At 37.9% G+C, this 23,034-nt stretch overlaps 2 gene segments (V, D, J or C); both read left to right on the forward strand.

The window, feature by feature from the left end:
• The first annotated feature begins 4,452 nt into the window (after window positions 1-4,452).
• Window positions 4,453-5,052, forward strand: LOC131381450 (T cell receptor alpha variable 12-1-like). The segment is given in 2 exon segments: window positions 4,453-4,504; window positions 4,703-5,052. Coding segments are annotated over 2 exon segments (402 nt in total).
• A 3,672-nt stretch (window positions 5,053-8,724) lies between these two features.
• On the forward strand, window positions 8,725-10,798 carry LOC131381451 (T cell receptor alpha variable 8-2-like). The segment is given in 3 exon segments: window positions 8,725-8,872; window positions 10,177-10,332; window positions 10,452-10,798. Coding segments are annotated over 3 exon segments (651 nt in total).
• The last annotated feature ends 12,236 nt before the right edge of the window (window positions 10,799-23,034 follow it).

A 23,034-nucleotide genomic window follows, 5' to 3' on the forward strand; every position in this document is an offset into this window, starting at 1 on the left:
CCATATTCACAGGAGTTTTACTATTTCAAGGAATGTGGAAAAGGATGACAAACTAACAGCAGATTGGATAGCCAACTGCAGCTGCCACTTGGCTCCAGCAGACCATATAATTGTCTTGCTAGGCTGTGGTGCTTGACCTAGAATACAAAGAGTGAATTAATTCTCCACTCCTCCACCTCCTGGTCTAAGATTTTCCCTTCCTAGGTGCCAATGTTGTTGCTCTTTCTCTACCATCATAAAATCGGTTCATCTCATTCTAGTAGCTATAACTTTGCCTTTTTTTGTAGTCAGTTCCTAGTCACACCAAAATCATTTGCCTAGAATAAATAGAAAGAGGAACAGGCATTTGTATGACATTCACATAGATTCATCATAATTACCACCTTGGCCTTCCTGGAAAACTGAATGGGAACTTGTAAAGCTGTGCACTCAAATAAATGCTGGTTATCCTCATGATGTAAAATCATGTTTAACCAAGAAAAGAACATAGGTGGCTGAACTGGAATTCAATATTAATATCATTCTGACCATGTTGCTGCCTGGAGAGTGTACCAACCAGGCTGTTCTAAGGTCGCTGTTAGGAGAAAGAGAGAAGCATCATGCCTTTCACTTCTAGAATGTTAGAGGAGGTGTACTTTTTTCTATTACTGTTAAATACAGCTAAAAATTCTGGACATTATAGATGGTCCTTGAATTGAAATGAGATTACTTCCCAGTAAACTGATTGTAGCTTAAAATACCATAGGTATAAAATGCATTTAATACATCTTATATACTGAACATAGTAAGATTGCCTATCCTATGTTAATCATGCTCAGAACACTTATATTAGCCTATGGTTGGGCAAAATCATCTAACACAAAGCCTATTTTATAACAAAGTGTCAAGTATCTCATCTAATTTATTCAATAAAGTACCCAAAGAGAATAATAGAAAGGTTGCATTGGTACACAAATTACGGTTTGTACTGATTGGGTATTGCTTTTGCACCATGAAAAAAATCGTGTCAAGTCATTGTTAAGTCAGGGACCATTTGTATATAAAATCAAAAGATAAAAAGTTTCTAAAAGATAGAGAGAAAAAGCCAGATTGTCTAAGAAATTTAGGACCTGGACAATGCTAGAACAGTGAGTTTCATGAGTTTCCTTTTGCCTCATACAACACATTGGCATCCAGGAGTAGCCAGTAACCTGGTAATGCCAGTGTGTACAGAAAGGAAATCCCGAAGAAATGCCTGTTTTCTGTAGCCAAAGGACCAGGAAAAGGATTGACTATGAAGGCAGAAACTATAAGACCATAACCCTTCTACTCTAGCCAAAGACCACAGAAAGTTTTATAGTAACCAAGCACACATTTAATCAACAAAAAGGTAACTGCAATGTAGCAGGAGAGATTTGTGACAGTGTAATTTTCCTTTGCTCCATCTTTCCATCACTGGCTTGAAAATAGTCTTTAAATGGCATTCTGCATTCCCAGTGTGGGTTTCTGGGGCTGGAGGAAGCAGAGTAGACCCGTTATCAAAGAATAGTGCCTGACTATGTTGACCTGTCAGGTGGTTTTCTGAAGGCCTAATTCAAAGGGCTTTCCTGTATTCATATAACTCAAAATCCTCTCAGAGTGGAGAAGAAGTGGCTATGCAGAGGAAATTTTCCAAAAAAATTGATAAAGGTACTCAATAGCAGGAAGGAGAAAGAATCGGCAAATGTGAAGATAGGCCAATTGAAATTATTCAATCTAAGAAGCAGACGGAAAAAAATTGAAAAGAGCTTAAGAGACCTGTGGGACATTATAAAAAGTACAGCCATAAGGATAACAGGATTCCAAGAGTGAGAGGAAAGGAAAAAGCAGGGAGAATATTTGTAAAAATCATGACTCCAAACTTCCCAAGTTTTTTGGAAGACATGAAGTTCAACAAGGACCAAGTAGAAAAAAGTCAAAAAAAAAAATCTCATTGGGACATATTATAATCAAACTGTTTAAAGAAAAACACAAATGGAGAATCTTGAAAGCTGCAAGAGGTAAGTGATTAATCACATGGAAGAGATCTTCCAAAGATTAGCGGTCTATTGTTTATCAGAAACCATGGAAGCCAGAAGGCAGTGGGATGGCATATTTAAAGTGTTTAAAGAAAAAAAAACGTCAACCAACAATTTTGTATCAGGCAAAACTATTGTTCTAAAACAAAGGAGAAATTAAGACAGTTCCAGATAAACAAAAACTCAGAGTATTCATCACTTGTAGATCTCCCCTACAAGAAAATCTAAAGGGAATCTTTCAGGCAGAAAAGAAATAGCACTAGACAGCAACTTGGAGCCAGGCAAAAATAATGAACAATGGTAAAGGTAGTTACATAGATAAGAATAAAGCCAATATTTTTGTAGTTTTTGTTTGTAACTCCCATTTTTTCCCTAAATTATTTAACAAACTAATGCATAAACAATAATTATAATTATATTGTGGATAATTATACAGAATAATCTCATTGTATATAATGAGAACACAATGAGTAAAAATGTATTTTTCCATGTGTATAAAAATTTCCGTTGTTGATGTTATTGTTTTAACAGTACAGCTTAAGTATTTCAAATAGACACAAAATTAGTAGCATTTACAGTAATATCTTAAGATAAGTTGCCTTTGAATAAGATCTTGCTTTCAATACTTTGAGGTCCACAAGGCTTATCTAGAAAATTTCATGCTATGGAAGATGAAGACTGCTTAATCCAACAGGGAAGGGGACTATGATTTCTCTTTGACTAATTGCCATAACACTGTCCTTAAGGCATATGAAGGACTTTTATATGTTATTTAGACATTAGTAGGCACAGAAGCTTTTGTGGTACAACTTTGATGTATAAATTCTGCCATTTTGCTAGCATTGATAACGCTCTTGGGTCCACCACAACATTATATCTATTTGCCCATGCTATTTTTGTTACAAATATTAAAAACGTGATTTCTTCCTGAAAGGACTGTGCTTCAGGTCCCCATTCAATTTTAGATGTTATATTTGTTTTTTTATAAATTTTCCAAGAATGTAGTAGCTGCATTCTTGGGTTGCTGTCACTCTTTCTTTGGTTTTTACACTTACTGAGAAGTGGCTGTTGTAATTTCTGTCATGTGCAACGTATTTCTGGAAAAAGGGATTTCAATATTAGTATGTTATTCTTCATTCTATTTCCTATGCAGTTGTTGGTGGGAATGGGCAGGGCCTGCCCAGGCCATCATTGATGAATACTGATTACAAGGCTCTTGAGTAGAAAAGAGCCTGCTTCATTGCTGGCCTACAGCCACCAGCTTCTTCAAGGACACAAAGCAGATTATGGACTAGAGGAGGAACAGTGGTTGTTGTGCTTGTTACTGTACAGACCCAGTTAAGTTTCTTGCATAGTTAACCCTCCATAGATCTGGTTTGCTTTTTAGGTTAGGATGAAAAGGCAAACAGAAAGACCAAATTCATAAATTTTGGAGATTCATTCCTAGATATAAACTTAAAACAAGAAAAGAAATAAGAGGAATTAGACAAATGAACAGACATATAAAAGTCTAGATAGTGAAGGTAGGTCCATCTCTTTTGCAACAGCCCAAACAAACACTGTTTTAACATGACATGCACATGTCATTCGTGTTAAGACAGAATGACGAATTCCAAGCTCTAGTCACTGGCTTTGTTAAAAAATGTTGCCCAGGCTGTGAGCTGGAACCATATTTGTTCAGCTAGATTTTAGGTCATTCTATTTTGAAATAATTCTTTTGAATTACAGGAAATTTCTTTAAAAATTGGAGATAACAGAATGGTATGGGGATGTATGTCCTGACATGGAGAAGAGCTACGTAATGTGAAATGCTCCTTAAATTGCAAGAATCTCGCTCAAAGTTTTGGAATAAAATGCTTCATGGTTGCTTGTTGAGTGTAGGAAAGTGGCTATTAGAAATAATTCCTCTTACTCATACAAGAGTTGCCATTTGATGTCAAACACATGCATGCATAAACATCCCCCACAGACATTGACTCGGAGCATTTGCTTCTCAAATTTTTAATTTAACTAATATGTCAGATTTTTACATTCACCTGTTCACATAATACAGATCTACATCTTGAGTACGTCTTTGATTACTATCATGATTCCACAAGATGGCAGTGTGTTCTTAGGGACCCTGAGGAAAGCTCTCAAGTGCTCGTGTGTGTGTGTGTGTGTGTGTGTGTGTGTGTGTGTGTGTGTGTGTGTCAGAGAGAGAGAGAGAGAGAAGGAGAGAAAGAGAGAGAACAGGAAGGGTGATAAGAGGAGGGGTTAGTGATATACCAGGGGTTTTGAAAATAACCCCTTTTTTCTAATTGGTAGGACAGATTCTTTTTATGATTCCTAAAGTGGAAGAAATAAAATATCTGTGCTATGTTCATTTTTTTTTGGATTGAAAATTTAAATCCTCAGTGAACCAGGGCAGAAAAGAATGATGATATCCTTGAGAGTTTTACTGGTGATCCTGTGGCTTCAGTTAAGCTGTGAGTTGGGCATCTGTATAGGAACATAATGTACAATATTTTGAGATATTGTCTATCCTAGGCTGGGGGCTAGAAGCCTGAATTTTTTTCTCTAACTAAGAGAGAGTAGAAGGCCTGTAAAAACATGATTTGAATTCTGGGGAGTAAGCATTTACCTCCCAATTTGTCTTCTCTGTCTGACCACTGTCTTTTTCACAGGGGTTTGGAGCCAACAGAAGGAGGTGGAGCAGGATCCCGGACCCTTCAATGTTCCAGAGGGAGCCACTGTCGCTTTCAACTGCACGTACAGCAACAGTGTTTCTCAGTCTTTCTTCTGGTACAGACAGGATTGCAGGAAAGAACCTAAGTTGCTGATGTCCGTCTACTCCAGCGGTAACGAAGATGGAAGGTTTACAGCACAGCTCAATAGAGCCAGCCAGTATATTTCCCTGCTCATCAGAGACTCCCAGCTCAGTGATTCAGCCACCTACCTCTGTGCGGTGAACACACAGTGCTCCCCAGACACCTGCAGTCTGTACCCAAACCTGCTGGGCCCCAGGAATGCCTGATGTAGAGCTTAGACTGCAGGGCAGTAAAGTTCTCTTTGCTCTCTAGACTCAAGTGGAAATTAACAGTACTAGTATGGAGGACTGATTGATTAGGGAAGTATTATTATAATTCTGAAAATAATTGAGACCCTGAAGAAAAATGAAAGATACAGTCTTGGTCTGGTTAAAATATTTTCCAGTATTCTCTTTCTACTTTAGTTTTAAAGTATTTTTTATGTTTCTTCTGGAGAGATTAAAAAAATAAAATTTTTTGAGATCATTGACAAACCAGAAGGATTACATATTCATTTCATACATACATCACAATCTATGCCATAAGCATATCCATCATCTCTAAAAGTTTACTTCCTCCCTCCTTTTTTTTAAAATTTAGGTATGATAGACATACAGCAAGTTGCCTATATTACACAATGTATACATTTTAATGCCCACTCTAGTTTTATGCCACATCTTTGCTGTATGAGATCAGTTTTATGATTCCTTTTATTTATATCAAGAAAATATTTTCATACAAAAACAGATATTCTGTCTCTATCCATAGGACACCTTATTCTTTTCCCATTTAGTTACCCAAGAAGTTTGACAGGCATTGCTTTAGGAATGCAACAGAAAAACACAAATGCAAAATAAAAAAGATCAGCAAACTACTGTGAAAATCCTGTAAGTTATAAATTCTTTTAGTTATAGAACCCTCACCCCATCTCCAGCCTTAGCTGCAGCTCCACTCCTGAGTTATATAAGGGCACATTGGATGAGTAGCTGGCAGAACTAGAGGGAGGGGGTGAGAACTGGTTAAAGAAAAGCCTAGATATTTGCAGAGATTGAAGATTAGAGAGGGTCTATATTGCCATTTTGAGGTAAAGTCTGAATTGAACTCAAAACTTTGTGGAAGAGTATATTGATTCCTATGTAACTGAGTGTGGCTTGGAGATGGTAGGGAGTCTTAGCCCTAATCACAGCATGTCATATACACACAGCCCCTGCTGGAATGACTTAAAATTTACTGAGAAGGATCTCTAAGTATCTAAAAGAAGTCTAGACACCAAGAGGCTTTGTTATGATGAAAAAAGACCTGTTTAAATCAGTGACCAGAGACCATATGGTATTGAGCATATTTCAGCAAATGTTGGAGGAGAGTTGGAAACACTGAAGAGCATATAAATGCCTCCCTCCTCTGACTACCTAGCAATACATATTTGCCCTGCAATATATACTATGTTCGGGCAAAATATTTGTGCCTGATGAAAAGAAGGCTTTTTAGTAGATATTAAGTTGAATTATAGGAAAAAACTTTGAGCATCACTTTATTATAAAAGTGAAGTTGTAGTCTGTTGGACATGCTATCATTTATGTAGTCCTCAAAGTGGGGAAGTTTAGAAATGGAGAGTTAAGATTTCTCTCCAGTTAAGAGTTCTGTTCCCATAGTCAGTGATGAAAAGGATGCAACTCAATCCAAATTTGCTTCAAATTCTTAATCTGAAGAATGAAAGACTGAACAAATCTTTCCAAGCCTTGGAAGAAAGATTTGAAAGTCAGTAAGGAAGAGCAGAAGTTTGTGCCAGAATCAAGATACTTAAATTGTACTTCCACATTTATTGTATACCTTTTGCCTTCCTGGCATTCTGGAAAGAACCTGGGTTGTGTTTTTTGTTTGAATATTTCTGTTACTAATGGTCCATTTATTAGGCTATATATTATATCTATTTCAGGATTTGTTTCAGTATTAAATGAGATAACATACTGCCTTGAAATGAGTTCCTTAAAAGTAGAGACTGCACTTGGAATTCTTTCTCCATAATTGATTGAGGAAACCAGGTTGAGACAGGGGGAAAGGCTAAGCATGGACTTGGTCCAGAGGGAGTCTTGATCCTGCCTGACCTCATAGGGAGCTCTGGAGAGTGAAGTGCATCACAGGGGTGATCCCTCCCACTCTGAGGCAAGGGAGCCAGACTGCTGTGACCTATTGATGGTAAGAATAAAGTCATAATTGGCTGTGGTGTTTCTTGGGGTAGAGGTATATGCTACTGGACAATGGTGGCTCTCATTGGCAGAGGTCAACTTTCTAGGGAAAGGGGCAACTGTGAGCCAAGAGTAGCCAACACTCACAGTAGCGGGGGATGGCTACACTGTCCTAGGAAAGAGATCTAGGCTGGGGACCAGCAGTGTTCGTTATTACCATAGAACTTGCCTGGTATGTGGGCAGCGTTCAAGAAATAATAAACTTTAATTATATTCTGAATTTAATTTCTCTCTCTTTTTGAAGGTGTTTATACAGCTGGCCTTACCAATTTTGAAGAGTTGAAATAATGTAAGTTAAAGCACTTGTTAACAGAAACCATCTAGATAAATATAAAAAACAGATAAAAGGAAAAATTTTTCAAAGCTAAAATTCAGGAATTTTTAAGAGTAGTGACCAGAGAACCACTCTACTATCTCAGTTGCTTTTGGGAATGATGAGATGACATTCTATCCATCACTTTCTATCCAGGCAGCAGTGATTCTGATGATTTACAGTTCATGACTCTGGGCTTCCATGTGTAGACAGAACAACAGAGATACCATCTATATTTATACACGATTAATGCTATTTTGTTATTCATTTGTATTTAAGAATGAAGGACTGGGTAGCAGGACGGACTCCTTACGTCTTGTGTCCACGTTCCCCACAAGGTTTCTTTTTGAATGGGGTGCCTGGCCAGTAGTGTGGGTATGTGGGTCTGTCATGTGAATTGACAGGCTTCTTTCTAGGATGAATGAGGAGGGAACTGGTAATTAAGTTGCTTCTCTTTGTTCCCTGAACCTAACATCACTGGAAACAGCCTAATTCTATTAATTACTCATAATAAAAACTGAAACCATCCCAGATGGCTCATGTAAACTCTCATGAAGATTACGTGCCCCAAGTTGGCTTCATATGCTTCTCACACACAAATACAGAAGCAGGTTGGTGAGAACACAGAGAGGCTAGTGCAGCCATTCCACTTGTGGACCTTCACTACGTTCTCTTGTGTTCTGTTCCTCTCACCCTTCATCACCTACTCTCTTTCTCAACCCAGAACTTCTTCAGGGTCCCACCCAGTAGGTTCCCTTCACTCACATTTCCACTGCAATCTTCTCATAGTTCATTCTGTCCTGGACTTTCTCCCTCTCTGTTTTATCCATCAGTGTGCTCGCATCCACTTTTCATCTACCTCATGGGAATTGTGATATCGTTCATCTTTTTATTACTTTTATTGTTAATGGATTGAGGTCATTCTGTTTATAGTTTTACATTTCATTTCAGTGGGAATTTTAGAGAGTTAAGAGGACAGCACATATGTTTATTTTGAAGTTTTGTATCAGAAGCCCACCCTAGTAACATTTAAATTTTTAAACTGACTATATAATTTTGTCTTACATGTGATAAAAAATTTATAGGCAGAATCAAGAAATAGATCAGAAGCCCAAGGGAAAACTGATTTCAGGCTGCTACAAATCAATGGAGTATTCAGAAAGCAGTTTTTGTTCTGACCTTGTAAAATCCCATTTTACCTGAGATTTTTCTCCTTATTGAGTTATTTCATTTTTAGGAGCCAATGAGCTCTATGCTACAATAGATTGGGTGGGGGAAGGCTTTTTGCTCAAAAGCTTCATTTTATTATTGGGGCACAGAGCAGTCGGTTCTTGTTCGCTATGCCTTTTCTCCCACCCACACGGCACTGCTGTTTGCTTAGCTCTGTTGAGCGTCACCGTCAATATCTCTCACCATTTCTACACCTCTCGCAGGTTCCTCTCATTTCTGGTCTGCTGCTTGCACTCCTTCCACCTGTATTGAGTTCATGTAGGTTTACTTGTTAAAAATCTCTTTAACTATTTTGATAATCACTTATTTACATGTTATATTTTCTTCCACTTATTCTGTTCAAGTTTCTTTATAGATGGAGGAACTTAATTGTGGAGATAGAAAAACTGCATTAATTTTTTTTAGTGTCAGATTCTCATAATTTGGCATAATATATCAGTCTATTCTGAACACTGACAGTTGGAATAGGACTCTCACTTTCTTTTTTTAAATATAAGTTATCTAAATTATTTTCTCCTAGGTTCACGAATATTAAACTTGACCTGAAATTAGGAAACCTTTTCCACACTTTCCACTTGACAAGGAAAATTCTTGCCTTTAATCATTTGCTTTGATTAATTAATTAATGCTGTGTGATCCAGGCTGACTTTAAGTATGAGTCTCTGACTTTATTTATTTATTTATTTTTGAGACGGAGTCTCGCTCTGTCGCCCAGGCTGGAGTGCAGTGGCGCAATCTCGGCTCACTGCAAGCTCCGCCTCCCGGGTTCATGCCATTCTCCTGCCTCAGCCTCTCCGCGTAGCTGGGACTACAGGCGCCCGCCACCACGCCCCGCTAATTCTTTTGTATTTTTAGTAGAGACGGGGTTTCACCGTGGTCTCGATCTCCTGACCTCGTGATCCACCTGCCTCGGCCTCCCAAAGTGCTGGCATTACAAGAGTGAGCCATCGCGCCTGGCCCCTAATTTATTTTTTAAAGAGTTGAATAAAGAAATAATCTTTTTCACCCATTGTAATGCTCACATCCAGCTGCACAGGGCCATATGAAGCTCAGCCCAGACTGAGACAACTGATCACCACCCTTCTCCTTGATGAATGGCTTTACTAATACAGAGTGTCTCAATGGTTTTCCAAAGTCTACAACATTATCTTCTGTGACTAATTTCTCAGGGAAGTAAATTACTCTTCTATTTTTACATAATTCTCGTTTCTCATGTATTTAAAATTAAAACCGTATACTCTACGGAAGGTGACGTCATCACAGATTCGGGAAGAAAGAAACACTTTCTGTTGGTTTTGATATCACATTTCTCAAATGAGAAGGAAACAGTTCACTTCCTTGGATCTGTGGTTTCACCTGCGGCCTTCAGGGGACGACGTTGCACTAAGGAGGCATCTGTGTTCATTGCAGACCATCGTCATCCACTGAGCCTCCTCCCTGCAGCTGGCTGATGGAGCTCACTGATGTCTGTGTAGATAGGGAGCTGTGATGAGAACAAGAGGCCAGAACACATCCAGACTCCTTAAGGGAAGGCCTATTTCTGTTTTGGAAACTTTTCAAAGCCAGGGACTTGTCCAACCCAACCTCCCCACTGCTCCTAGCTCCTGAGGCTCAGCGCCCTTGGCTTCTGTCCGCCCCGCTCAGGGTCCCACGGCGTTGCCTCTGCTCAGCCATGCTCCTGCTGCTCGTCCCAGCGTTCCAGGTGATTTTTACCCTGGGTGAGTAACATTCCATTCCTTTTCCTCCTTTTGTAAATGTGACTGTGTTGTAATTGCCTCTAAATAGACTTCTTAGCCAAGTCCGCGCTGCTTTTACTTACACAGCATTGGTGTTGCAGGAGGAACCAGAGCCCAGTCGGTGACCCAGCTTGGCAGCCACGTCTCTGTCTCTGAAGGAACCCCGGTGCTGCTGAGGTGCAACTACTCATCGTCTTATTCACCATCTCTCTTCTGGTACGTGCAATACCCCAACCAAGGACTCCAGCTTCTCCTGAAATACACATCAGGGACCACCCTGGTTAAAGGCATCAACGGTTTTGAGGCTGAATTTAAGAAGAGTGAAACCTCCTTCCACCTGACGAAATCCTCAGCCCATGTGAGCGACGCGGCTGAGTACTTCTGTGCTGTGAGTGACACAGTGCTTGAGACTGCAGGAGAGCTGAACACAAACCTCCTGAGATGCTGAGACTTTCTGTGACTCAAGAACTCAACCTTGAAGTCTGTCTTGTAATATTAAACAGCCATTCCAAGTTTCTGATGCTTATTGATGTATGCTGTATCTTTTTCATCTATTTATTTTTAAACTATCTATACTTTAAAGTGTGTTTCCTTTAGGTAGGTTTATATATAGGGTCTTTCTATTCACTATGTCAATCTCTGGTTTTGCATTGGCAAGTTTAGATAATTATAATTTAATGTATATTGATGAAATTGGATTTTAGTATACTATGTTATTATTGTGTTTCTGTTCCACCCTTATTTATCTTTTGTTGTTCTTTTTTTTTTACTGACACTTTTTGGATTATTTGAATATTTTTAACACTATTTTTATCTATGGATATATTTTGAGTGGTTGCTCTGGAGATTATAATACGTATGACTAACCCTCCAGGGTCTTCTGTGATGTTGTACCTCTTTATGTAAAATGTAGAAATTTTTGTATAATGTGTCTCTTTATTATACAATAATAATTGTCTGTTCAACAAACACTGAAGTTTGTTGTAGTAGTTCATGTATATTAAAGCTACATATATTGGAAACCTCACCATATAATGGTACAATTTTCGTTTTAAATAATTGTATGGGCTGTATAAAACTCACTAGGAATAATAATAAATATTTCGTGTTTAACAGCTGTTTACTAACTCTGGTATGCTTCCTTTGTTTCTAACGTTAAGTTTTCCTCTGCTACAGGGAGATGTGTTTGAAATGACGTTATTCCCTTCAAACTTAAAAAATTCCCTTTAACATTTTTTCTAGAGTAGGTTTGCTGGTAATTGTATTTTTTAGTCATTTGTTATCTGAAGATGTCTTTATTCTTAATTTGCCCTTCATTTGTGGAAGTTATTTTTACTGGGTTTGTAATTCCGTGCCAACCATTTTCCCCCCTCACTTTAAAGATACTGTTTCATTGTCAGTTGGTCTCCATGTTTTCTGGTTAGAAATCTATGGTCATTCAAGTAATTGTTTCCCAATGATATTAATATGCTGTTTTTCTCTAGCTGCTTCATATATATGCTATTTGTACACACACATAAACGCAAGTAAAATCATATGGTCTTTTGTTGTCCTCAGTTTGATTATGGTGTTTACATGCGGTTCCCTTTCATTTGTTCCTGTTTGGGGCTTAAATTCATGTTTGTCTTTCTCTGAATTTGGTAAGTTTTTGGCCATTCTTCTTTCAAATATGTTTTCCGGCGCAATCTCTTTCTCTTCTCCTTCTAGGACTCCAATTAGTTACAACTTAGACTTTAGGACACTTTCCCACTAGCTCTCCATAGCTCTATTTTTTTTCTTTCAATTTTTTTCTTGATTTTAAGGTCGGCCTCTACTCACTAGATGCCTGTAGCATTACATACCCCACGTTGTGACAACCAAATTTCTATCTAGATTTGTCAAAGTCAAAATTAGTTAGGTTAGATAACCTATACTGATCTACTTTCAAGTTTGTTATTCTTTGCTCTATCATCTTCATTTTGCTATTTAGCCCTTGCTGTGAGATTTTCATTTTGGATATTGTATTTCTCAGTTCTAAAATTTCCTTTTTTTTTTTTTGAGATGGAGTCTCGCCCTGTCACCCAGGCTGGAGTGCAATGGCATGATCTTGGCTTAGTGCAACCTCCGCTTCCTGGGTTCAAGCCATTTTCCTACCTCAGCCTCTTGAGCAGCTGGGATTACAGTCACGTGCCACCACCCCTGGGTATTTTTTTTGGTATCTTTAGTAGAGATGGGGTTTCAACGTGTTGGCCAGGCTGGTCTTGAACTCCTGGCCTCGTGATGCGCCTGCCTCAGCCTCCCAGAGTTCTAGGATTACCCATGAGCCATCAAGCCTGGGCTAAAATTTCCCCTTTTTAACTTTGTGGTACATAATCAAAGAGCTACTTTAACGTCCTTTTCTATTACTTCTAGCATTTTAGTCATCTTGACCTTTCATCTGTTGATCTTTTACTTAAATATTAGTCCACTTTTCTGATCCTTTGTATGTCCAATAATTTTGAAATGCATCTTAAACATTTTAAATATTAAGTGTGTAGACTCTGTTTTCTTCTTCTCCTTCTCATCCTTATTCTTCTTTACAAAGCATTCCTCTGCAGAATTTTGATGCTTTTGCTTTAGCAGGAAATCAACCTAGTTTAGTTTATATTGTAAGTTTTATCTCCCCTTTTGTGGAATTTGGTAGCTCAAAATCTCAGTTCAGTTCTGTAATAATTTGCAATGTTGGTTCGGATTTATCCAAGTCACGTGTAGCTTAGGGATTAGTGTGAAACCTGTTTGGGTGGCTCAAATCTCAGGTCAGCCCTGAGCTCTCTGCTACACTGGTTTTTTTGTCTGCATCGGTGCCACTCAGGAGGTAGTCTGAGACTGAAATAGTGGTTCAGATATCAGTTAAATAACCCAAGCTTTGTTGATCTGGTTTGAGTCAGTCCCAGGTACATGGAGCTTTGGGATTAGCCTGAGACTTGAGCTGTTTTCCGTCTCTTCCCTGGGGTCTCTCTTTTCTAGTCTGGTCCACAGAGGCAGAAAGATTGTGCCTCTTTCAGAGTTTTGGTCTCCTATACCATTGTTATTGCCACCCTGCCATACACCAGGGGCCTTTCTAAGGGCAAAGACAAGAGCGAAAAACAGGAAAAATATGAAATAAAAGGCTTGCACAAGTTGCTTCTCCAACGTTTGACTTTTGCCTGCTTTGAGTAATTTCAGATGCCACAGATAGTTATTTTTTTGTGTGTTTTGTTCAGTTTTCACTTGTAACCTATAGGAGAGACGGGCTGTAGGCATCTTAAAGCTATCTCCTATTTTACTATGTTCCTGCATTAACTTATGGTCTAATATAATGTTCATCAAGAATTGCTATTTGATATTTTCTTTTCCCACTTTTATTTTTTATTACTTCTTTCAGTTAATCTTATTCATTTTTTGTACATGTACTTTTTTTGTCATTAAGGTTATAAGAATCATCTAATTACAGTCTTGATTCTTTGGATCTTTTTTCTCCAGACTCATGAAAGTCTTTCTCTGATGCTAGAAAATGAGCCTGTGCACCTGTTTTTAATACGAGCTTAAAGAACTATTTTCCCCAAAATATAAAATCTTCTGGATTCTGAACAATATCTGAATCTAAGAGCATAATAAGGTGTGGTACATCCAAAGACTATGCTTTTCCAGTACCTAAAGCAGAGCTATTTTATTTTCAATTTTCTGCTCTCTCTGTGTTTTTCATTTCTGAATTTTTACTTATTTTAAATGGACCATGCATTTTGTGATTTATTTATTTATTTATTTTTTGAGACGAAGTCTTGCTCTGTTGCCCAGGCTGGAGTGTAGTGGCGCGATCTCGGCTCACTGCAACCTCTGCGCCCCGGGTTCAAGCAATTCTCTTGCCTCAGTCTCCCTATAGTAGCTGGGATTACAGACATGCACTACCATGCCCAGCTAATTTTTGTATTTTTAGTAGAGATGGGGTTAGTCAGGCTGGTCTGGAACTCCTGACCTTGGGTGATGCACCTGCCTCGGCCTCCTAAAGTGCTGGGATTACAGGTGTGAGCTACTGCGTCCAACCTGGACCATGCATTTTGGTATTTTGGGCTTGTTTGGAGACTATTTAATCTCCCTGACAATCGATGTATTTCTTAAAATGGTGTCAACATCCTCCGATGAGAGAATTCTATTTCTGATCCTATTCCTCTTCAACTATGAGATGTTGCCTCTAAATCAATAGAGAATTGAGAAGTTCCTTTGCATTCTTTTAGCGCGGAGCAAAAGGCTGTATTCCAGGGCATCATGCAATCCTGTCCCTTTCACTGTGAACACACTGGGATTTGCAAACACCCAGCAAATCACCCACTGGGATTTGCAAACACCCAGCAAATGTCTCTTTGAGAGACATTAAAATCATCACCAGCCTGAAAGTCAGCAGAAATTGCTCCTCATAGTTTATTTTGACCATGTTTTTTCTGCCCTGCCTTTAAACTTCACTGTGATCCCATCTACTTTTGTCTTATGGAAACATGGATAAATCTGTTCTTTCCAGATGATCTTTGTTTTTACTCTTTTGGATTTTGGTTTGTTCTCATTTCTATTTCTATTTTTTTAGTTAGGAAGAAATTTGGGAGATATGGGTTGTGAGTATATAGCATTAGGAATCTAAAGTACACACTCAAAGTCTATGTATTTACAAAATGTCAGCCATACTCTATCTACACGAAAAACAATCTGTACAGGCAGTAACAAATGAATCAAGAACCCAAGGAGAGAACTGGCCACATGCTGCTGGAATCAAAGAAAATAAGCATTCTGACTCCGTAAAAGATTCCCATTGGCCACAGAGAACGTGTTGAATTTCTCCTTTCTCTTGTTTTCAGAGATTGCTTGTTTGGTGTCGGCGTATTTCCTTCAGCCCCAGAGGTTTCTGTAGTTGTGTTTCCCTTAGCTCTAGGGGCAAAGCCTTTCCATCCTGAGTTACACTTTGTCATTAGTCATATAGAGGCACTAGTCCCATTTTATGGGTACTGTCTTTTATTCTACGGCTGCCAAGCATCGTCTAAGGGAAATATCTCTATCATCCTCCACCACCACCAAGGCAACTCTGAACCATCAAAAACTCATCCCGAGGCAGCTAGTCTGCGTCCAAGGATTCTCAGAAACACAGCTTAATTCTGATACATTTTTAAAACCTGATTTCTCAATGAGGTAACGTATTGCTCTATTTTTACATGACATCTTATTGCTAATGGACTCTAGGCCTAAAACACCGTCATAGACTTGGGCAGGAAGAAATACATGGTGTGGATGTTTTGATACATCTCAGAAATTAGGAGAAACGCTCTAATGAGCTCTCTCTGCTAAACTGGTTCTGCACTTGGCCTCCAGAGGGCGATGCTGCACAAACTGGAGCTTTTGTTTATGTTGAAGATCAATCCACTGCTCAGTTTCTTCTTCCTGCAGCTGGTTGAGTTCTTTCCAGACAGAGACAAGTGACAAGAATTAGAGGTTTAAAAAGCAACCAGATTCATCTCAGCAGCTTTTTTAGTTTTAAATAAGCAAGGAGTTTCTCCAGCGAAACTTCCTCACACCTCTTGGTCTTGGTCTCTTCAGCCACTTTCTTCCTGTTCTCTGGAGAGCTTGCAGAAAAGAGCCTGCAGTGTTTCCCTTGCTCAGCCATGCTCCTGGTGCTCATCCCACTACTGGGAATACATTCTGTCCTGAGTGAGTAAAATTTCCTTATGGTCTCTAGTTCCACAGGTTCTGACTAGAAATGCTTGCTTTTTATACTGAGTCTGCACTGCTTTCACTGATAGTACATTGCTTTTCCAGGAACTGCCAGAGCCCAGTCAGTGACCCAGCCTGACATCCACATCACTGTCTCTGAAGGAGCCTCACTGGAGTTGAGATGTAACTATTCCTATGGGGCAACACCTTCTCTCTTCTGGTATGTCCAGTCCCCCGGCCGAGGCCTCCAGCTGCTCCTGAAGTACTTTTCAGGAGACACTCTGGTTCAAGGCATTAAAGGCTTTGAGGCTGAATTTCAGAGGAGTCAATCTTCCTTCAACCTGAGGAAGCCCTCTGTGCATTGGAGTGATGCTGCTGAGTACTTCTGTGCTGCGGGTGCCACAGTGCCTGGGTCTGCAGGGGGAGCTGAACACAAACTGCCTATGCTAGAGAAGTTTTCAGAGACTCAATATATCTTCCTGTGGCATTTTCAAAGATCTCCTTTTTTATGATGGCGAATGAGGCAAAGACGGCTGAGCTGACCCAGGCATTTCTATTTAATTCTGCAATTCCTGTTATGCTCCATGTCCTGATAAATTTTGTTTCAGAAGCTTTTTGCTCATTGTAGAAACTACATAATAGGCAATAGTATTCTTGAATGATGGGAGAGATAGTATTCTTATAACAATCAAGTCCTCCATGACTTACCTTGATGTTGTCTGCATTAGGGGGCTGACTATGTGAGCTGTGACATGACCTCGGAGAAACTTGGTTTTCATTTATCATTTCATCCGTCATCTAATCTGGAAAACAGAAGATGATTTTCTCATGTTCTTACTTTGCAAATTTGTTTTCTTTTCAAGTTGGTCATTCATAGGTGATTTTTTTTAGAGTTTCTTTTTTTTTTGCCTGTAACTGTGGTATTCATGTGTCTAAATATTTTGTCTGAGTTTAAATAACTCTGTTTAGGAAGAACTGTGAGAAATTATTAGTCAACAATAAAAGAGTGATTAGAATCATGAAAGACTTATAAAAAGTCAGGTGATGTTAGTTCCAGCAATTATTTAAGAATAGTGCAGAAGAAAAATGAAGATTAAAAATTCATCAGTGTTTCTCCAAATACTTTTTCACGGTTAGAAAAGTAGTTTCCTATTCTTTTAGTGTCAGAAATCTGCAAATCTGTATCAGAAATTTGTGGCTATAATACCTTTCATTTTTCTTCTAGCTACTGGCATTTCTATTCATTGCTTTCACCTGGTTGTGATATGATTTCAGCTATTGGAATATTAAAGATGGATTCTTATAACATTTTGATAATCAATCATGTGATAAGTTTAGCAATGCCAAACTGTGCTGGAAACACTGATAAGAATTGCAATGCATAGTAGAGGGTCACTGGATCCAGTATAAATTTATGGCTTTCTTTTGTCTAGGATGGAAAGAACTGTTTAAGAAGTTTTTATATTTCTTGTTTGCTTGAAGCCTTGGAGGATAGCAAGTAGTCTGGAGAAAAAGGAGAAGGAGGATGAATCTTTCCAGCTGCTACTTGGCTCACACTATAATGTATTAGAGGGTAGGTATGTAGGAACCCTCAAATACAGAAAGAAGAAGTAAATTGTGGCCAATGGTACATCTTAGCCACATGGCGAACCAGCAGATCAGCAGTAGTTTTTAGGACCTAGTGAGATGATTATATGTGATAGATGTATTTCAATGATTGCTGGATGGGTATAAGGAAGGTAAATGGAACATCAGAGATGTAAAATTATGAATAAGATATGTACTCGTGTAATGTCCCCTGCTTCAGTCCCTCCATTCTTTTCTATTTTTAAAGCACATTGTCTTCTACCTTTGGTAAGACGGCTAACTTCAGGCAACTCACTGTTATCAGCTCAGCCACATTGCCCAAAGGGACTGTGACGGACACTTTATGCGGAATCTTAAAGGAGGTAGGAATATAGAATTGTTTTGTTGTTGTATGTGTTTCAAATGTGTGTAGAAAGTTGCATATAGAAGTTGAATAGTCCAAGGGGTGGATTGATTTATTGACTCTCAGCTCCTTGCTTCTTCTGTGAATGTGGATCTGTACCCTTCAGTTATGTTCCTTGCCAATTGGCATAATGTTATGCTCTGTCAGTAGAGGATCAGGGAGAAAAGATTTTGATTTTTGCTTTCTGTGTGCACACGCCACAGGTTCCTGCAGCATGAGAGGCTTCTCCAGGGTCCAGTTCATGCAGTGCACCCACACCAGGTTCCTGCACTGTACAGTGGCCAGCAGTGTCCTCCAGCACTTCCATTTTTGGGTGGTACCGTAGAACAGAGCCTGCAGTGAGACACCTTCCTGTATCCAGCTTTCCCCATATTCATCCCTGGATTCATGAATCGGCACCCTGGATTATGGTTTTCTGGTAAGTATGAGAGGGTGAATTTCTCTGTAGAAAATTCACAGCACGACAGTGACTTCTGTGTCATCTAGCGAGACACAGTTGTGCCTTTCCCAATAAGATCTGTGTCTCACCCCTGGGGAGTGGGGCTAGGGGTCCCTTCTTGGGGTGTCGTACCCTGCCCTAGGAGTAGGGACTGCACCTTATATCTGCTATTCCTACAGGAATAGGAATAGCAGAGTTTTCTTTTCTTTGTATTACCTATTTCCTTGTTACTCTAAATCCTGTTATAATTAATAATTTTTTATATTAATATTAAATTTTCCTATAATTATAAAAAGCATTTTCTGTTCAAATTATTATATGGTCTATCTTTCCTGATTGGACCAGACTTATACATGCACCAAGGATCTCAAGCCACTGAAGACCATCTCCCCACCCACCGTCACCTAACAAATCTAGTTGCTTGCTTGTTTTATTTATTGCTCATTTGTTTTATTTATTTATGGTTTATTATTTTACTTATTTATTGTTTCACTTATATGATTACAAGAAACTTTATGCAATAAAGAATAACACTAAGAAGAATTTGGAAATATTATGTTTTATATTAATGAAATTAATTTTGATTTTTCACATTTTGTGCATATTTGATGCAAAATTGTATTATACCATTGAGGCAAATTATAATCCCTTTTAAATGTATTTTAGCTTGCAACACAAATTGTCTTTCATTCACTAATTAGACTGTGTCTGAAGATTTTAAATTCCAAGTCATTTTTCATTCATCTAACTCTCTTAATTATCCTTATTTTTGATTTCTTTAAAATGGAGGGAAAAGACCATGATAATTTTAAAACAATCTGAAGACAGAATATTTCTAACACCCAGAAAGTTTTTGTGTGTGCCTTTCCAATCAACTCACCTTCTGGAGCAACAGATGTTCGTATGTCTAGTATTATAGATACTTTAACCATTTTAGAACTTCGAATCAATGGGATTATTCAGTAGGTACTCTCTTCTGCCTGGTTTCTTTCACTCTTCATGTTCTGGAGGTTAATCCGTGTTCATTACTGTAATTGTTGAGAAGTTTCCTATTATATGAATAAAGCACAATTTATTTATTCATTTGGCTGTGCACACCATTGGCTGATTACAGAATCTTTTAGGGATTAAATCTTTGGTAGCATTCTTTTTTTTTTTTAATTAGATTCAGGGGTTACATGAGCAAGTTTGTTACATGGGTTCATTGCGTGATGTTGAGGTTTGGGCTTCTAATGATCTTGTAGTGAACATAGTACCCTATAGATAGTTTTGCAACACTTCTCCCTTCCCCTCTCTCCTCCCTTTTGGAATCCCCAGTGCTTATTGTTCTCATCTTTGTGTCCTTGTGTACTCAATGTTTAACTTCCACTTACAAGTGAGAACATTCTGTATTTGGTTTTCTGTTTCTATGTTAATTCCCTTAGGATAATGGCCTCCAGCTTCATCCATGTTGCTGCTGCAAAGGACATGATCTCATTCTTTTTATGGCTGCGTAGTATTTCGTGGTGTACATATACCACATTTTCTTCATCCAGTCCACCACTGGTTGGAATTTGGTAGCATTCTTAAGGGTACAAGGTATAGGCTGTCCTAGATTTTTATATGCTGTTCAGGCAATGGTAGGGTGTGTCTCTAAAGTTCTATACTTGAAATCCATATCTTAAATACTTTTATTTAAAAACCAATTTCTAAAATTCATTGTGCTATTTAACATGCCACTAATTTTTCTAATAAAAACCCAATATCTGATATTTCCTGTGCTACTTATAAAAGCTTCAGGTATCATTCAAGCTATGGGTAGCTGAACTGTAGTTTCCTCTGTTGTGGCCTTACTTGTTAATAACAACAGTAGCTGACCGCCTTGGAGTTTGCTTTCTTGACTAAGTCAATTGACTCTCCTTAGAGTTGAGACTTAAGTTAACTAGCTCATGCTTGATATTCTGTGGTTTCTGTTGAAAAGATTTAATGTAAATTATATGTCCTAGCACTTTAGTATATTTATTCTTACTTGGTAACATGTATATAAATATTATGAACAACATTTTGATAAGTGTCCCTGCAAATCCTGAGGATCTATCAGTCATGTAATTATAATCCTTGCTCAACAGTCATTCCAGAGAACTCATTTAATATGTAGAGGCATTTTGCTATATACAGTACATATGAAAATATTTTAAAGCTTGTCAGGTAACTTATAAAGAAAATTTCACTGTTATTTAATATCAAATATGCAGCACATCCGATACAAATTTCCAATCGTTTAAGCACAGTAATAAAGTTATCAAGATAATTAGACCTCTGTACAGAATTCTTATGGGGATATCTAATACAAGGGAGCACTTTTATTCAGGAAACAAGTGCACCAAAACATGAGTATAAAAGGTAGAATGTTAGATGCTGAAGATACTTTATACGTATATTTATGACTTCAAGTTGCTGTGTGTGATATATTTCATATAACTGGATATTAAAAATTTACCTTCATATTAATTTTCTAGAGCTGCCATGACAAATACCACAGACGGGGTTGCATAAACAACAGAATCTGTTTTTCTCTCAATTCTGGAGATAGAAATCCAAGATGAAGGTGTTGGCAGGGCAGGTTGTTTTTGAGGCTTGCAGATGGTTGCCTTCTCCCCGTGCCTTCAGGTGGTCTCTCCTCTCATGGTGCACATGTCTGTGTCCGGATTTCCTTTCTTACAAGAACGCCAATTATGTTGAATTAGAGCCCAGCTATATAACCTCATTTTACCTTAATGACCTCTTTAAAGATCCTGTTTTCAAATACAGTTTCATTCTGATGTACTGGGGGTAAGGGCTTCAACATGTACATTTTGGATGACACTCGGTTTATTCTGTGGCAACCCTCCAGGGAAATAAATATTAAATTCATAAAGAAGACAATTAAGGCCTCTCTTGACACAACACCTTGCTAATTGCTGGTGCACACAATGATCATATATAATTTTGATGATGAATTTTCTCTGCTTTCTTTTGTGATTCTAGAGCAATTAGAAATGTGCAACAACAGATGCAGATACTTCCTAAATATTTCAAATTGTAAAGGAAGTAGAGAGTACAATGGTATAAACGTAAAAGCTATTAGTTAGACTTGCCTTCTTTCTCTCTGCTACATTAGGATATGGAATTTTCTCAGGTTAGTTTTGTCCTTTTCTGCAGCTAAATCTTAATTTCTTTTTGGTTTTTCACCTCAGGTAGTTTTCCTTTTTTTCTCTACTCTTTTCTGTATGAATGTTGAATTTTCTAACTTGTCTTTTTTTTCCTCTCTCTTGTCTCTGATCTCAACTTTGCCAGAGCTATTTTAGCTGACTAACTTGCTATTCCTATCTTGCACTACTCTTTTACTACCTAATCAGCAGAACTGACATTTAAAAAAAAGCAAAAAGAATTGAAATTCTTTTGGAAGTTGTTTATGGCAGGTGCAGTGGGTCAAGTAGATGAGGGAGGGGTGCTTAGTCCTTGAACACAGGGGCAGCAGGAAGAATCCCATCCTATATGTTCAGCTTTCTTGGGGGTTGTCTGTTTTTTCAAGCAGTATGTAACAAGATTTTTAATTTTGATTGAATCATAGTCTTTAAAAAATATGTTTTGATTACTGATATGTTTGGATTCATTTTTAACGTTTTGGCTTTGCTCAGCATGCTCTTGATTTGTTCTTTCCTGTTTTAGTCTGCCTTCTGTTGCATTGATAGTTTTCTTTTTTCTTTCTATTGTTTTAGAAAGTGTAAATTGTATTTTTTGTTCCTAAAAGTATCCTTAAATTATATATGTATACATATATATAATTTTTAAATGCCTAAAGTTATTAATATTTTTTCCTGAAGTTATTCTATAACATTTTTTCCTTGTATGTCCCCCTCCTTCTCCTTGGGTATATATTTTTCTCCTTTTGACTTACTCTCTTTAGAATTACTTCTGTAGCTAATTGGAAGAAACTATACACATACTATATATATGAAGACAGTAATTTTAGTTTATCAAATTAGCCGATAAACTAGAGCTCCAATGCACACTAACAAAAGTAATAAAAAAGAAAACCATTCAACACAATAATTGGAACATGAATTCATTCCCTTCTTCCTCAGAGCCTTTGCCTGATCTTCCCTCTGCCCAGAGTGCTTTTCACTACTAGCCACATTGATGGTTCTTTCACTAGCTCCTCGTCTCTGCTCCTGAAGAAACATGAGCACATGTGAATAAAAAGGGGAATTATTTAAAAGCTTTATTGCCATTTTATATTTTATGGTTAAAAAACAACATTTTAAGTGTTGATCAATAGGAGAAAGGCTGTATAAACTGAAGTTTATCCCTAATATGATGCAGTATAGCAGAAGGCCCCATATGAGTTAATACAATAAGACCTAAAGATTTATTATTGAGTTTATCAAGTGAGTTACAAAAAGGTATTCACAAGATGTATCATTTTTATTACATTTTAAACCTATAAATGAAATACCATATATTTCAGCTGTTTCATATATTTTGTATATGCATGTAAATAGCATCAACTCCAAATTGATTAGATGAAACAATAAGGGTAATA

The sequence above is a fragment of the Hylobates moloch genome, unplaced genomic scaffold, assembly GCF_009828535.3.
Source record: "Hylobates moloch isolate HMO894 unplaced genomic scaffold, HMol_V3 SCAFFOLD_16, whole genome shotgun sequence".
NCBI lineage: Eukaryota > Metazoa > Chordata > Mammalia > Primates > Hylobatidae > Hylobates > Hylobates moloch.